This window comes from Artibeus jamaicensis, unplaced genomic scaffold (assembly GCF_021234435.1).
Source record: "Artibeus jamaicensis isolate MK-2021 breed Jamaican fruit bat unplaced genomic scaffold, CSHL_Jam_final contig_3290, whole genome shotgun sequence".
Lineage (NCBI taxonomy): Eukaryota > Metazoa > Chordata > Mammalia > Chiroptera > Phyllostomidae > Artibeus > Artibeus jamaicensis.
Window position 1 is genome coordinate 1085774 of NW_026521779.1, and position 17273 is coordinate 1103046.

The 17273-nt window shown below is 54.9% G+C and overlaps 1 protein-coding gene across 2 annotated transcripts in view; it reads left to right on the top strand.

The window, feature by feature from the left end:
* Positions 1-17273, top strand: part of CACNA1A (calcium voltage-gated channel subunit alpha1 A) — a 200112-nt gene that overhangs the window by 134656 nt on the left and 48183 nt on the right. For both annotated transcript variants that reach the window (XM_037145780.2, XM_037145779.2), the window contains exons 20-24: positions 7234-7697; positions 9230-9365; positions 10921-11050; positions 14988-15047; positions 15824-15930. In XM_037145780.2, coding sequence (XP_037001675.2) covers positions 7234-7697; positions 9230-9365; positions 10921-11050; positions 14988-15047; positions 15824-15930 — 897 coding nt within the window. The remainder of the gene's footprint in view (positions 1-7233; positions 7698-9229; positions 9366-10920; positions 11051-14987; positions 15048-15823; positions 15931-17273) is intronic.

The following is a 17273-nucleotide window of genomic DNA, read 5'->3' on the forward strand; positions in this document are numbered from 1 at the left end:
TTGCCTCCAGCTTTTTCTGGGGCCCTTGCAAAAGCCACCCCAGCCCTCGTCACTGAAGGCAGAGCAGTCCCGAGTCTTTTCGAGGCATCTTCTGGCCAGCACTTTCTGGCAGAAACAGCAACCTCGTTTCCATAACAACACTTTGTTACACTCCTTAGCAGGCCCAGTAGAGATTCTCCACCTAGCAGCCCAACAACTTACGAGTTGAAACAGACATTGGTTTTTATTAAGTAACGCCCTCTTAGTCTCCTTTCAATCACCACTATGGCGTCCTGTCGATTTTTTAAAGTTGCATCGGAGTGGTTCGGCTACGTGACATGCACAACAGGCCAGCACGTCTCAAAGTCGGGTGTGTGCCTGGTCCCCAGGGATCTTGCTTAAAGCACAGATCCTCATTCTGTAAGCTTCAAGTGCAACCGGGAAGTCTGCATTTTCAAAGAGCTCCCAGGCAAGGCCTGTGCTGGTGTGGGGACCATACTTTAAGTGACGAGACTCGATGGAGGGCAGAGTGATTCGATCCTAAGGCAGGCAACTGCACAAGTCCCTAGGAGTGCCACAGGTACAAACGCCAGGTGACTTGGGGTTATGCAGACAATTTATGAGACACAAGAGCGTTGCCATCAATGTATCAGTGTTCCGAAGCAGGGGCCTCGGGGCCAGTGTCCGTTATCGGCTGCCTCAAGGTGAAGTTCCTTATGAAATAGAGTCTAGTCTTCCTTACTGGATCCAATAGCCGTGCTCAGGGGAAATGCGATGTGTATTTGAATCACGCAGAACTCTTTCTGCTCATACAGAAAACAGACTTAGGTTAAAACTGAAGGCACAGATCACAGCAGGCAGATCTTTCACCTGTGTGAGGGACATGCAAACACTGTGAAAGAGAGAGGCTAGTTCCTCCCCAGGTGGGACTGCCCTGCGTGTGCTGAGGTGTCAGCGGGCCGGCTTCCCAGCTCCCAAATACCCACAGTGCCCGCCTCCCCAGTTTTGATACCATTACAGCCACTGTCCCGAGGCATTGCTGCTCTAGAGTTTTATCTCACGGGCTTATTCATTCATTTCTTCAATGTTTACTAAGTGCCTACTCAAGTCGAAGCGAGGGTTGTGGATCCAGTCAAGTAATTTCAGGCACTGGGCGTGCCGGGGACGGGCTTCCGAAAAGAACGGTTGGAGAAGAAGTAAAGTGTTCTAAGAACAGCATGTGCGAAGGACCAGAAGGAGGCCAATTTGCAGAGTGGAGGGTGAGGAGAGACAAAGAACTCGAAGGGGCAGGGATGGGTCAGTCATCAGGGCCCGGACTCCTCAGGGCAAGGGGAGGCCACTGAAGTAATTTTAGGTAGAAAAAAGTATTTAGCACAGGACTGCACAGGACCCATGCATCGCCGTGGCTGTTATTTTCACTACTAATAATATTGCTGTAACTATCATCCTTGGTATTATATCTGCTCCCATTGTTGAAGGAGGCGGAGTGACAAGGACAGAGTGACACTGCAGCCCAACGGCACAAGGCCAGGACTCTGGAGCCGGAGGTCACTCTCCTCCCTCATCACTTGCTGGCTGTGTGACGTGCAGTGCCTCACCTCCCCTCTCTGGGCCTCTGTTTCCTCCCCTACAGAGTGGGGATAAGTACGGCACGTGGGTAGGCATAAGGTTCAAACGAGTCGGTACACGTAAATGCGTTAAACAGCGCCTGGCTCACAGCGCATGTCCAGCGATGTTCACTATTATCAGTATGAATATTACTATTCTTAAGCACTCAATAGATGTTAACTGTTCTTAGGAGTAGTAGTAAACAATGAAAAGTATTAGCTATTACTATTATTAAGACTAACAGACATTAAAAACAACTTTAGATCCATAGTCTTTAGATTGTTCACTCAAACTGCTCTCTACAGATGGGGACGCTGAGGTCCAGGGAGGAAAAGGGACTTCCCTAAGGGCAGCCAGCCACCGGCCGGAGTGTGACGACCCAGCTTCCTCGAGTCCCACAGCTGCCCTCCTGCCCCCCCCCCTCCTGCCCGGAGGAAGGCCGCACCTCCCACTTCCACATGCAGACGCCCAGCTGGCGGGCTCCTGTCCAGAACCAGAAGGGCCCTGCTCGCTCCCTTACAGGTGGACGTGTCAGGCGCCCGGGCCTGCAGAGGCACTGCTCATTTGGCTGATAAAAAGGTTCTGATGGTCTTTGGGAAAAACTTCGTGAAGATTCAGGCACTTTTAGGGGGAAAAAAATTCAAGATTGAGCCATTTGTCCGCTTTAAGGAAAATAGGAATGACAAAGTTAAAACTTTATTCAAGAGTACAATGCAGTGGAAAGACGTCCCAGTTCTGTGTGGCAGCGAAGCCGGTGGCCCTCCCTGGACCGGTGCCTCCTGCACCTTCCTCTCGCCATCGCTCAGGCCCTTTCCCAGACACACGCTGTGCTTTTCATTCTCCAGAGTGTGGATAAGCACGTGATTGTTTTCTTTCTGTGTCCACTGCCTCCCCCCACTTGTACTTCTCTTCCTCTCTGGGGGCCCCAGCTCCAGGATAACCAGAGTGAGGACAAGCTCTCCCTGACTTCCAGGAAAAACCTGGGTCACCGTGCCCACCCCCTGCCCACAGCAGCCAGGCAACGGGAGGAGTCTGCTAGGCTGACTGAGCGCAGGGGCTCTGCCAAGACCTGCTACCTCCCACCCCCAAAATTAACATCTCGGCTCCTTGCGTCTCAGCCCCACCTGCTCTCACCGCCCCCACTGCCCAAAAGGGGTGAGAAGCGAGTTACTAGACTTCTGAGCCTCACGGTTTGTCCTGCATGGGGACAGAGGGGGGTGCTTTATCGTTTAACACCCTGAGTCTCACAGCACCCCCACAGGGCCTTAGCCAGTCCCTTCAGCAACCCCATTCCATGCACACCAAGTTCCCTATCGCCCCCATTTTCTATACTGGGTGGCATTGTACCTTAAAATGTCTAGGCCCAGAGTCCAGCTCAGCCCTTCATCAGCTGGGTGATACTGGGCAAATGCCTTTGCCTCTCTGAGCCTCAGTTTCCTCATCTCTAAAATGGGTCTGATCTTAACACCACCTCCAGTGGTGGTTGTCATGGGGATTAAATAAGGAAATGCATGCAGGTCCTTAGAACAGAGGGGGCTCGAGGAAGCAAGACCCGCTCCGGGTTCAGCACCTGAGCACACCCCAGGCAGGCTGCCCACAGCCCTCAGCAGAGGGACGCTGACGTGGTCGCTGGCAGAGGGACGAGGTGCAGGACAGGCGTTATGCAGCCAGCTGCCTATTCAGGGCAGATGAAGGCAAACCCCAGAGAGGGGAGGGGGAAGGGACCTGACTTCAGAGTCCTCTGCCCCTTTCAGGTTCTCCTTGGAAACATTTGGAAATGAAACCTCGGGGAGATTGATATTAGGCCGCTGCCGGCTGAGCTTGTTAAAACTCCACGGCACACAGAGCCAACAGAGGAAGCAGGAACAAGACAAAGCAAAGGCCTGCAGGCCCTTTTCCGTTGGAACAAGGGGCCTGGCCCCACGCGTAGGCTGTGTGCTCGAGCTCAGCTGTGTTCCTTAGTCCAGCCTCTCCGGATGGTGGCCACAGGGCTTAGATTCTCTTTGAAAGGATAACTTAACTCTCGGCCTGCTTTCTAATGGAGATATCTATTTTTAAAGATAGAGGAATGAGGGAATGTTCCCAGCCAGATCTTCATCTGATGGACGCCATCTACAAAGCACCTGCAGCGGGTTAGAATTAGGGGCCCATGTGCGGGTCCAAGCATATCCCTCTCGTCCACGCCGTGAGCTGACACCCACCATGTGGCAGTGCTCGTTTCCTGGAGCGGCTGGTGCAGTTCAGTGCTGGTTTCCTGGCGGCTGGTGCAGTTCAGTATCCTGCAGCTGAGAGACGTCGCTCCAGGCCCCGCCCCCTATTCCGGGGCCTTCGGCTTTCTGTGTCTTTCCTCTCCTCAGGACACTTGTCATGGATTTAGCCCCCCCCCACACTGCCCCAGGACCAATCCGTCTCTCGATCGTAACTTAATTCCATCTGCAAAGACCTTTTTTCCAAGTAAGGTCACGTTCACAGGTTCCAGATGGACGTCATTGTTTGAGGGGCCGCCATTCAGCCCACCGTGTCCAGCCTCACATCTGTCCCATGAGTAAAATACGTTCTCCCCATCCCAGTATCCCCAAAAGTCTCATCTTTCCCTCTATCTGTGAACCTGGAAACTAGAAAACAAGTGTTCTGCTTCCAAAATACGTTCAGGTAGGCACAAGATAGACGTTCTTGATCCAAAAGGGAGAAATTGGAAGGAACAAATGGTCACTGGTCTCAAGGAAATTCTAAAGCCATCGGGGAAAACTCCTCCGTGTGCCAAGGCCTGGGAGCAGCCCCATCCCTCAGCCCACTCACACATGCGACCCTCAGTGTGACTCTGTAAATTTCCCGTGTCACGGCTGAGAAACACGCTAACTCACAGTAGTCATGGTGCAAATCGGCCCCAGGATCTTCACTCTCATCTCCAAATCACAGGGAAGGCTCTCCTGCCATTATTCCCAGTTTAAACGTGAGGGGCCTGGGCTCAGAGAGGATATTCCAGCGTCAGAGGGTCACAGAGCTGCTACGTGGCACTGATGAGACTTCATCCAGGTGTCAACTCGTGACCTGCTCACGTGCCAGAGAAGCGAGAGATTCTCCTGGGCCTGCCCTCTTCCTGCGCAGCCTCAGAAAGACAAGTTTGAAAATAAATACCTGGTCTGTCTTCCGCTCACTCACCACCACCGTGGCCTTTTGCAAGTTAAAATACAAAAACAAAGCGAGGACAATGGTGCTGGTGGCTGAGCCCATGGGAGGCTGGCTTTTTTTATTTTTAAGTGTCAGATACATTTAGGCTTCCGGGTCGGGCCCGGGGAACAGAGCCTGTGCCATCCAGGGGCTGCAGCTCCTGCAGCTGCGTCTCACTGGGCACTGAATGAATGGATGGGTGAGGCCTCATTGCTGTCGGGTCTCTGCTCACTCTGGTCTCTTGAATGAGTGTCTGATGGTGACAGCCTGACGGAACCATTTTCTAGTATGATGGCTTCTCTGGGCCTCGGTCTCCTCATCTGTATAATGGGAGCAGCGTGATCCCAGCCAGATAAGATGGTTCAAGAAGTTGAAGAGTTGGGATAGAACCAAGGTTGGCCCACACTCTTGGCCATTATAGTGAATGCTGAGGATCCCCACACCCACCAGCTGCAGGCCAAGCCTTCCGGGAGAGCTCACACTGCCTGGTAAGCCCTGGCCAGGTGGCTCCGTTAGCTGGAGCACTACCCCACACACCAAAAGTGTGCGGGTTCAGTTCCTGGTCAGAGCACGTACCTAGGATTCGGGTTTGATCCTCAGTCGGGACACGTCTGGGAGGCAGCCAATCGATGTATCTCTCGTACCTCTCTCTCCTCTCTCCCCCTCCCTTCCTCTCTCTAGCCATAAATGTATCTTCTGGTGAAGATTAAAACAAACCTGCTTTGCCAGAGAGGTGCAGGGTCGGGTGGGGGTTAGCAGGATGGACGCTGGAGCTGCATTGTCTGAGCTCCCAGCTGGCTGTGTGGAGTCGGGCAAGGCCCTTCCTGCCTCTGGGCTTTGCTTTCCTCACCCGTAAGATGGGCAGAACAATACTACCTACCTTCTAAGGCTATTCTGAGGATTGGATGAACTGATCATGTGTCAAATCTGGCTCACAGCAAGGACTCAGTAAGTGTGAGCTGTGAGGAGGGCAAGTACGTGGAAGGCGCAGGCTACAAAATATCAAGGGAGCCTGTAAGAAGAGCCTGAGGGAGAAGTCTTAGACTGCAGAGCCCGCTGGAGAGGGGCGTCACTGAGATTAGACAACAAGGCCCCTTTTCCCAGCATACAGGCTTTGCCAGGGCCAGTGGAGGCAAGCAGATCGCTCGGCAGCCAAGCCCTGGGGGGGGTGGCTGGGGAGCCGGGTGCACCTGGGTCCGTGGGTCGGGGAGCAGAGCGCCTGATGGGCCTCAGGCCCCAGCCACCCTCGCCTGGGCCACAGCCCCTGGGGCTCTTGGCGGAGCTGGGGGTGAGTGTGCAGATGAAAGGAGGCACGGACCGAGGGGAGGCCTGGACCCGGAGGACTTCCAGGCCTCTATAATCCTCATTTGAGAAATGGGGATATTCGTTTATAATTGGACAGGAAGTGGCCAGGCCTTTTCCCAGCACTGGTCTCATCCCCTGACTTGCCCACCTGCAGCTGCACCTGAACTCAGCCAGCTTGGCCCCACCACAGGGCCTTTGCACTGGCTCTTCCCTCTGCCTCCAATGCTTTGCCCACCCCATTTGGAGCCGAGTGAGAAATTATCTTGTTCATTTACTAGAGCTGTTACCTTGGGCAAGAGCTTCGATTTTTACCTCTCTGAGCTTTAATTTTTCTTATCTGTAACACAGTGCTAGTAATTGTTCCTCTCAGGGCTGAGGAGGAAGGGCTTATTACAAGTCAAGTGCTTAGAACGGCACCGGGGAGTTTGTGCTGCCGAAGTGTCTTATCACTTTTTTGTTATTTTGTAATATGTTTATGTGAGTGTGTTGCCCGCTTCCCCTAAGTGGAATATTGGGAGGAGACATAAATACAGACTGCAGGCATTTCAAGGCATGAGGCAACCCCACCCCGAAAGAGATGGCATTTCCTTCCCTGGACGGCAGGCAGCTCAGCTGGTTGGAGCTTGTCCCCTACACCAAAGAGTTGTGGGTTCGGTCCCCAGGCGGGGCGCCTGTGGGAGTCAACCAATCAATGTCTCTCTCTCCATCCCTCCTCTAAAATCAATGAACATACTGATTTTTGTGTTAGGATTTTTTTAATTGTTTCTCTAAAAAAAGGAGATGGTGTCCCCCTGTCTGCGTTTGCCACCCCTGCAAACACTGTGTACCTGGTGCAGGCCGGGAGCGGATGGGGACTCGCAGGCAGGTCTGGGAGCCTTGGGTTGGGCGGGTGCAGGCTCTGGTGGGAAACGCTTCTGCCCTCTGACTCCTCCTGCCCTGGAGACAGCCGCTCGGGGAGGAGCGGCCACACACCGAAGCCTCGGGGGTGGGATTGGACGCCCACATGCGTCCGAGAGTCTCAGTGCCAGGCACGAGGGAGGCTTTGGGACGTGGCCCCTCGATGTCCAAGCCGCACCCTTGAATGAGGGCGTCTTAGGCAGGATCCAGACGTGTTCACTCTGCTATTCTAACTAAATTATGGGTTCTTTCCCATTGGCCTGCCTTCCGCAGAGACACCCAGGGCTCCGGGGTCCCCGTGTCGGGCCCCAACCTGTCGACCACCCGGCCGATCCAGCAGGACCTGGGCCGCCAAGACCCGCCGCTGGCCGAGGACATCGACAACATGAAGAACAACAAGCTGGCCACCGCAGAGTCGGCCAGTCCCCACGACAGCCTCGGCCACGCTGGCCTGCCCCAGAGCCCAGCCAAGATGGGGAACAGCACCAACCCCGGCCCCGCCGCGGCCCCATCTGCCACGGCCACCAATCCCCAGAACACCGCCAGTCGCCGGGTGCCCAACAACCCGGGGAACCCGTCCAACCCCGGCCCCTCCAAGACCCCGGAGAACAGCCTTATCGTCACCAACCCCAGCAGCACCCAGGCCAACTCAGCTAAGACTGCCAGGAAACCCGACCACACTGCGGTGGACATCCCCCCGGCCGGCCCGCCCCCTATCAACCACACTGTCGTCCAAGGTGAGACCCCCGCCACCCGGGACTCGGTATCCCTGGGCTCAGTCCCTGGAGGCTCAGCTGGGCGGCCATGGACAATGACCCCGCCTCTCTGGCCCCAGTTTCTTCATCTGGAAAATGGGCATCGATGTAGTTTGTGCCCCACAGGTCTGCTGGGAGCATTAAATGAGATTCTGTGCACACAGTGGCTGGCCCATACACACTCAGCAGGGTCAGCGATAGCTCCCGCGTCCAGAGTCCCCACAGGAAAGCCAGAGGTCACCATATTTGAGGAGCCGTGGATCCTCCTGATGGAAATGCGGGAAGGCAGATGATTCTCTAAGCCAGCATCGTCCACAAGAAGTGCCCCCCACGCCACACATGTAGCCACATTACAGGACAGAACGACAGAAAGGAGGAAGGAAGGAAAGAGGGAGGGATAGACAGGGAAGGAAGGGAGGCAACGTGGGGAAGGAATGAATGAAAAATAATAAGGAAATGGGTAAAGTAAACTAGCAATAAATTATATTTAACCCAAAATGTTACTTATATCTGAAATGTTACCGGTTCAACATGTAATCAATATTTTAAAAATCATTAATGAGCTATTTGACATTCTTTCTGTCACACTCAGACATCAGTATCTGTGTGTGTTTTGTGCTCACAGCCTGTCGCCATGGGGACTGGCCACGGCTCCCTGTTGCACAGCGGAGGCCCAGGCCCTGGAGGGGCCGGCAGCGCCCGCTCCTCACTGCACGCCCCACCCGAGAGCGGGCCCAGAGAAGCACTAGGGATGTGAACGAGACCCAGTGAGCCCATTAACTGCTAGCTAAGATGATAAAAGCCCGGTGCCTCTAGTGTTATTTCCATGCTAGGGATTTCTGTGCGTTTGCCTTCTAAGTGCTTGGCACAGTCCACACCATGGATCTTGTCATTGTTCCCATTTTACAGATGGAAAAACTGAGGCTCAGAGAGGCTTGGCCTGCCCACGGACACATAGTGAAGGAAAGCTGCAGAGTCTGTGCTGGGAGGGTGGCGGCTCCTCACCCCGGGCAGGGCAGGGGCATTAATGGGGCAGACCCTGCAGTCTGACGATGGGCAAACTCAGTATCCCCCCCCCCCCAGAGGTGGGCTTATTGGGACTCATTCTGCCTGCCTCCAAGTGACAGTGTGAAGATCATCATAAGATGGGGGCAGGTCTATGTTATATCCTGTGAGGGTCCCACCAGACTCAAAGCTGTAGAGTAGTTGAGAACTGGGGCTCTGGGGCCAGGCTGCCTGCATTCAAATCCCAGCTCTGCCGCACCCCAGCTGTGTGACCTTAGGCAAGTCACTTCCCCTCTCTGTGCCTTGGTTCTCTTGTCGGTAGAATGGGGATCAAAAAGTACCAACCTCATAGGGTAATGTGAGGATTCAACAGCATAACAGGGTGCCTGGCACACAGTACGCACTTCATCAGTGTCACCTGCTTCGTGTCTGCTCTGGGGAGTGAACAGGAGCCCAGAGGCCTGTGGGAAATTGTGGCGGGAGCCCTGTGTTGGTTCTTGTCCCAACAGTGAACAAAAACGCCAACCCAGACCCACTGCCAAAAAAGGAGGAAGAGAAGAAGGAGGAGGAAGATGACCCCGGGGAAGACGGCCCCAAGCCCATGCCCCCCTACAGTTCCATGTTTATCCTGTCCACCACCAACCCGTGAGTATGACCCCAGGTGGGACAGAGGGCACCAGGCCAGAGCAGACCGGACAGAGGGCGATGGGGGCGAGCGGCCTCCAAAACCACTCTTGGTCCGTAAGGGACCAATGAGCAGATTTTTAAATGATTACCCCTTTTCTTGAATAACATAAGATAGAAATGCCATAAAGCACTGATTTTGTTGGCAAAGACCCATTCCTGCCATCAGCTGGAAAACCATTGTCATAAACATCCAAACCTGTGGTGTCTGTCATGTGACAAGCACCCGTTAGCCAGGGCCGCCCGGGGCGCAGCCCGTGGCAGAGCGGCCGGGTGGGCAGCCCTGGCACCTGAGCTGCGCTCGGAACCTCTGCTCACGAGCCTCTGGACTCGGGCCAGGTATGCTCTGAGGTCCACGGCCCACTGCCTTGAGCACCCCCCAGGGGGACAGATTATTTGGGAGAGAAGTTTATCACACGTAGGTCAGGGCGGCTCAGCATCATCTATGGTTACATTCTTCCCAAGGGTTTTTCTTGAATCTCTGGCCCCTCAAAATGCTTCTCAACGAAGAGGAATCGTCCAATAACCGGGGTTGGGGTGGGGTTGGGGGCCACTGCTTTCTCTAACCTGCCTCTTCGGGACTCACCCTCTGAGTGTACTTTTTTATTTGTTGCTTTGTTGGCATTACCTGTCTCACTGGAGAAACACAATACTTACATGACCTTTACTTTGTGCCTGGCATGGTTCTGAATGCTTTACACAATTTTTTGTAATTCTCTTAATAATCCTATGGGATTGGTACTGTGCTTAGTCCCATTTGGCAGATGAAGAAACTGAGGCCCAGAGAGATGAAGTCACCTGCCCAAAGTCACACAGCAAGCAAGTGGGGGAGCCCAGAGACAGCCTGAGTCCCACATCCCTGTTCTCGATCACCCCTTCCTTCTGCCATTCATACAGCCTGTGACATAGGGGTTACTATCGGCTACACTTAGAAAGCGTTCCACTTAGGTGTCTCCCACTACATATCGAAGGCTCTGACAAGGCTTGTGATTTGTAATTTAATTAACGCACTTTCTGGAGCCGGCCCCAGTCACTCTGGTTTCCAGGTTCTGGAGAGTGAGGCCCTGTTATCACAGCCACTCCAGGACCAGAGCACAGAGCTGATAAGCGAGCTGCTGGTGGTGTCTCGGCTCCTCTTTTTTTGTAAAGAAATCCACTTCCCCCGGAGTTTCCCAGTTTGGTCTGACTGTCGGACATTTTATGCATGAAAATTCTTTTCATCTCCTACAGCATCGGCGCAATATTTCTGCAATGCAGCCTGGGAATCAGATGTTCTGAGAGAGCTGTTCGAGAGTGATAAGAACTTAGAGACAGGACATGGGAAGATTTCCCTAGCTGAGGGCCTCCCTGCCTCCTCGTGAAGCCCCAGTTGTAGGAGGTCGATATTTGTTGGGTGTGGGACTTTGGGAATGAGAGATGCCAGGTAGCGTTCCATGACACAAGGGGGCGGCCGAAGGAAAGGGCTTGCAAGCCCGCCGTCTGAGTGGGCCTCTGCACTCCCATCTGCCCCCAACAGCCTTCGCCGCCTGTGCCATTACATTCTGAACCTGCGCTACTTTGAGATGTGCATCCTCATGGTCATTGCCATGAGCAGCATCGCCCTGGCAGCCGAGGACCCCGTGCAGCCCAACGCACCACGGAACAACGTGAGTCCGGCCCCGCCTCCCCGCCCGGAGGCCCCGCCTCCCCGCCGGGCGCCCCAGTCTCAGGCCACGCTCTCCTGCACAAGCTCGTAGCCAGCGTGGAAGGGGTGCCGGTCGTGAGGGGAAGCTCCGACTCTTCAGGGATGTTCCTTGAGGAGGCGGTTGGTCTGGGCACTTGGAGAACAGCAGAGGCCCAACGTAGCGAGTTGCTACGGTCGCCGGTGGGGACAGTAAGGCTGACCGGATGTGGAGTCGTGCTCTCCCTGCATGGGTCCGTGGGGGGTTTGTGGCGGGTCCTCGGGCAGGGAGTGCTCTGCAGGCAACCCCCTAGGCCGCCGGGCCTCACCAAGCAGACTCCTCCATTCTGAAACAGGATTTTGAAAGAAAAGATTATTTGCACTCTGAAACACAGCCTAAATAAAAAACACACACACACAGCCTAAACTTCTAGCTTTTTGGAGTGCTAAAAAGCTCTCCCTTTGGGGTCCGGGTCTCAGCCCCTGTGAATTGAGCACTTGCTGTGTTCCAGGCGCCGCCCCAGGGCACAGGGCGTGCAATCATTCCCAAGTCCCTGCATCGGATAGTTGGGGAAACTGAGACTGGGGGGTCGGGTGACCGGTGTGGGGTCACACGGCCGAGTGTCGATCTGACCTCCCCTAGAGCTCCCAGTGCGCTTTTCAATCATCTCCATGGAGCACCCATTCTGCGTCTGGACCCCTGGAAGCCTGACAAGCAGAAATGAGTGTGTGCCGGTGATTGAGAGGGGAAACTGAGGCACTGGCAGGCAAGGGCATGGCAGAGGCTGGACTGGCGGTGGTGCCACCTTCCCCAGCCCCCCTCCTTTGTGCTCCCCCTGCGCAGTGCCCAAGGTGCATTTTCCACTGGGGGCGAGGCCCTGCCACCCTTGCTAAATAGGTTAGGAGCCTGGTGAGGCTGGAGGCCCCATAACCCAGTGCCTCCAGTTGGCAGCTTACCCTGCACTCTCCCTTCCTGTGCAGGCCTGGCGGGCCTCCTGGGGACCCTACAGCTGGTCGGCTGGGGGTGGGGGGAGTGGGGAGGAGCAAAATGGAAGGAAATCATTAAAACACGGCTTCCGGAGGAAACCAGCTCCAGGGCAGGGCTGAGGCTGCTCTCAGTTACCTGCCCAGGTCCCCAGGGACCTCAGGACCCAGGCCCAGGGAGGGGCACTTTCAAGAGGACTCAGCCAAATCTCTGCTCTAGGAGACCAGAGAAGGTTCTGTCCCCAGCAGGGAGGGGATGGGTGTGGGGAGCAGGGGGGTGCTCACTGCAGCTCCCAGGGCTTTAGGAACCCAGACAGGGCTCCGAGCAGCCCCCACCGGGTGTTTTGCAAAGCCTCTGCTCCCGCTCCAACTCACAGCTGAAACTTCTCCCCTCAAAGCCCTCCTCCCCTTATCAAGACCACGATGGCCCCATACTGCATCTGATGCTCAGGGACCCGGCCAGAGTTTTTGTCTGTTAACCAGGGTAGAGCAGGCCTCAGAAAAGTGCCTAGAACATGTGCGATCTCTTTGTCAATGATTTTAAAGTGCACACACCCGTATAACCACCACCGGGGCAGGAGGTCACACAGAACCACCCCTAACCTCTGGCACCAACTCAATCGCCCCTCTTCTTCCCTCTGGAGGAGGGTTCACAGTCATCTGGAGCCATGTTTGATTGTGGTGACCTGGGCCAGGTGGGAGGGCCTGGGACGCTACTCCTTGTCCCACACTGCCCAGGGCAGCTCCCTGCAGCGAGCGAGCCAACCCCAAAGGTTGACAGTGACAAGCCTGACAAACCCTGCTCTAGAGGAAACCACGAGGCCACTTGTGGACGGAGCATTTCTTAGCTTCCCTGGTTTTCCCGCCTGCACCTGCATCCTTAAACACTAGGTTTGATTTGTGCCCATTCTTGCACTAAACACTAATGCTTCTGTCCCCCAGCACTGAGGCTGCTGTCGGCTGAGCTTGTGTGGCTGTGGGTAGCGGCGGCCCCGCTCTTCCATTGCCATTTAATATTCCCCTGTGTGGCAGGATTCGTTCATCCATCATTCCATTGATGAGCGTTTGGAGTGTCTCTACTTTAGAATGCCATCAGCACACCCCCCACCCCTGCCATGTCTCCGGGGCACCTGGGCAGACTTTCCCCAGGGTAAACCCAGAAATGGAGTTTTTAGGTCTCCTGCCCCCCAGTCTTGTCAGCTCCTGATGCTGGCGGCTCTTTCATTTGGCTGACCTGGTGGGTGTGGAATGGAATCTCATGCAGACTTTGATTTATGTTACCCCTGTGATAAACGAGACTGAGAAACTTTTTTGGATTAGACCAAAAATTGCCGTGTATATGGGTCAAAAGGATATAAGAAGGAGATATGTTTGAATCTGATTGATTGGACTCTTGGTTTCTTCTTACCCAACTTCCTCGGCCCTCCAGAATTTGATTCACCTGTCCACCTGGCCCGCCCATCCCGCACTCCTTTCCTTCTTCTTTCCTCCCTTCTATTCATTGCTTTGTTTAGTGGTTATGAGCAAATACTATGCACCAGGCACGGAGTAAACATCAGGGAATGACAGGGTATGAGATGGTCCCTACCTTCCCAAGAGCTCACAGAGCACCAAGCCTTTGGCCATGCTGTCCGCTCTGCTCCACACACCGGAAATGCTCTCCCTCCATCACCGCCTCTGCCTACCCAGATCCTCCCAGCCCCTCGTGCCTGCTGCCTGCTCCACAAAGTCAGTCCCTGGCCACGCTGGTCCCCGATGTCCCTTCACGCACCACACGTGATGGGAATATGAGTAGCGACCACACAGATCACAGAGGCCAGCTCCCGCAGGACCCAGTGCAGCTCCCGCTATTCATGCTTTCCTTCAGAAAACACTTCTTGAGCACATACTATATGCCTGGCCCCGTACTAGGAGTGGGAGGTACCACAGGGACAGACAAACATCCCTGCTCTCAAAGGGCTGACATTGGGGTGGGGAAGATAGACAATGAGATTATTAATAACTGTCGGGAAACGGTAAGTGGGAGGGGACGGTGGAGGAGAGACTAGGTAAAGAAGGTTACAAGTGCCAGGAAGTGGCATTTTAAACAGGCAATCAGAGGGGCCTCACTGAGAAAGTGACATTTGAACCAAGCTACAGTGGAGGAGGGAGAGGGAGCCTGGTGGGATGTGGAAAAGAGCATTTCAGACAGAGGGAACAGGCTGTGCGAAGGCCCTGAGGCAAGGACATCCAAGATAACAGGATTTGAGCCAGTGAGGGGCAGAGTGGGAGAAGGTGAGGACAGGGAGATGACCAGGCAGATTGTGCAGGGCTTTGGGGGCCATGGGAGAACTTTGCTTTCTACCCGGAGTGAGGTGGGAGCCACAGAGGGTTCTGAGCAGTCTCTGACCTGACTCGGGGTGTTCGGTCGCCCTCTGGTGGTGGTGCTCTGTAATTATCAGCCCTTACTTGAACCTGAATTTGATGGGGTTTCCCACCACCTGTGCTTAACCACCTGCTAGGCACTGCGCCTACCCAATTACATCTTCACAATAGTGTCACACCAGAGACGTGTTATGATGTGGCCTGGAGAGGGCCCAGGCTGCAGGACATTGTTCCTCCAGGCAGAAACCACCTGGCTTTGGCAAATAAAAAAGGCGCCCTTCCCTTTGGTAAGCAAACCAGTCTAACAGTAATTTTGTAGAACTTTGCTGCCATCTGCTGGACAATTTCTTTCACACGTACAAATCTATATTATGAGACAAGGTGGGAGGGGCCCTTGGGCAGAACGTGCCCGGCCCAACGCTGCAGGGCAGCTGAGTTGCTTCCTCTGGGTGGAGACTCTTCTCCTTGGGGACTTTGCTAAGGGCCGCACACCCCAGTGGTCCATCACTGGGTTCACATGGGTTGTGCTGTAGCAAGCCAATAACCCACTGCCCCCTTGCTCTTATTCCCTGCAGGTGCTGCGATATTTTGACTACGTTTTTACAGGCGTCTTTACCTTTGAGATGGTGATCAAGGTGAGTGCCAGGGGATTCTGCGCCCTCCAGAATGGCACCCTGGCACAGGAGGGCATTAGAAATGCTTGGTATGTTTGCAGAGCAGCAAGGAGGCTGGTGTGATCGGAAAGACTGAACAAGGAGAGTGGAGAAAACGAGGGCAGGGAGGTGCCAGGGACAGGTCATTCAGGGATTTGTTGGCCACAGGAGGCCTTTAGCTTTTACCCCAGGTGAGTGGAAGCCACAGAGCTTCGGAGCAGGGGGTCGTGACTGGACTCGTGCTCACAGGTGCCCTCTGATGTCTGTGGAGAGGACAGACTTGGAGGGAGAGGGCGGAGTGGATGGGAGCCGTGGAGGGTTCAGAGCAGCAGAAGGAGGGTGGATGGGAGCCAAGAGAACAAGCAGCAGATGATTGCACTGGCTTGTCAGACCAGGGTGGTAGCAGATAAGGTGGCAAGAAGTAGGTAGATTTTTGGAAGATTTGGAAGGCCGAACCAACGAGGATTGCTGGTGGACCCAATGTGGGGCGTAAGACAAAAAGGAGACAAAAGGGACCCCAAGGTCTGGGCCTACGAACCAGCAAGCCAGAGCTACTTTTCACGAGATGGCGAGGAGCCAGCTCTTATTGGGTGAGGGCTCCTCCCCAAGTCCTCGGCCTCTGTCCCATCTCTGCAGGATGAAGTGATCCCATTGCCACCCGTGCCCCTTCCTGGTGCCTCTGCTTCAGAGGCTAGAGGGGTGGGGCCACCCCCCAGGGCAGGGTCGCGGACCTGAGTACTGTCTCTCCCACCCCACAGATGATCGACCTGGGGCTCGTCCTGCACCAGGGCGCCTACTTCCGAGACCTCTGGAACATTCTTGACTTCATAGTGGTCAGTGGGGCCCTGGTGGCCTTTGCCTTCACGTAAGTCTTTTCTCGAGGCCTCCACCTGCCCCTTCAGTCCCCTCCCCAGCCTGGGGCCAGCCACTGGGTCAGGGGACGTGTTCCCATGGTGGGGAGATGGGGAGCGCCGCATGCCACTGGGAAGAGCTTCGATTGGCTTTTGCATGACGTCCACCACGGAGGAAGAAGGAGGAGGGACCCCGCCTCCCGCCTCCTCACGTCATGGCCCCCGCTGTGCTGCTGTCTGTAGACTAGCCCTGCCAGGACATCTCATGTTCCTTCTGCTCTGTGAGCCCCACCAAACCGCTGTCTCTTTGGGGAGCCCCTAAAAAGACAATTAACAGACGAACATGCATGAGAATTCGGACCCCCACCCCGTGCCCGACGGCCCTGTAGTCACAGACTTGGTGACTCCCCTGTGTGTCCCTTGCTTCTCCTGGTCACCCTAGGACACGGGGCCTCGATGAAGGACCATGCATCCTCAGGCAACTCCAAGGTGGCGCCCAAGGGCTGAGCACCCACTAGGTCTTAAGGCCCTGGACACAAACGTAGCGTGAATTCCTCAAGGTGTAGGCGTTCGGGTCAGGATGGAAGTACCTAACCAGCCCCTAACCCAGAAACACATCTTCTTGAGGCCCCGTCTGTGCCCATCACAGTGGCTCATTCCCAGAAAGAAGCGTCTCAGAGGCCCTGTGGCCTCTGTCGCCCCTACAGCAGCCAGTCAGGGACTCCCCTTGTGCCCTGGCCCCTGGCTCCCTTCTCAGCAGGTCTGAAGGGGCGTCCCGAATGGCCCCCTGGCTAAAAACGAGGGCTTGGTTTGTCACGAGGGCCAAAGTGATGGCCCATGTCCAGTTTGAGGCCTGAAGGGGCCCCTCTCAGATTCCTCCCCGGGAATGCAATGAGGTCAAGTTGTGTTCGCAGAGCAAGAAATCCTCAGAGTTGTGGAGCCTCTGAGCTGGTGCGGAGGTGCCGTGAGGGTCCTGAGGGCGATTATATCTCCCCTGCCCTCTGGCCAAACCCCCCCACCCCCATTTTTCTTGATCTCTACTTTCTCCTCATCTTTCTCCCTCTGCTCTCTTTCTCTCTACACTCCCTTCCTTTCTCTTTCTCTTTCTTCCTTTCTCCCTCCTCTTTCCCTTCCTCTCTTTCAAAGATTTTATTTCTTTACTTGTAGAGAGAGGGGAAGGGAGAAAGAGAGAGAGAGAAACATCAACTGGTTGCCTCTCACACATCCCCAACTGAGGATCAAACCCACAACCCAGGCATGTGCCCTGACCGGGAATCGAACCAGCGACCTTTTGCTTTGTGGGACAACACTCAACCGAATTGAGCCACGGCAGTCAGGGCCCTTCCCCTTTTCTAAG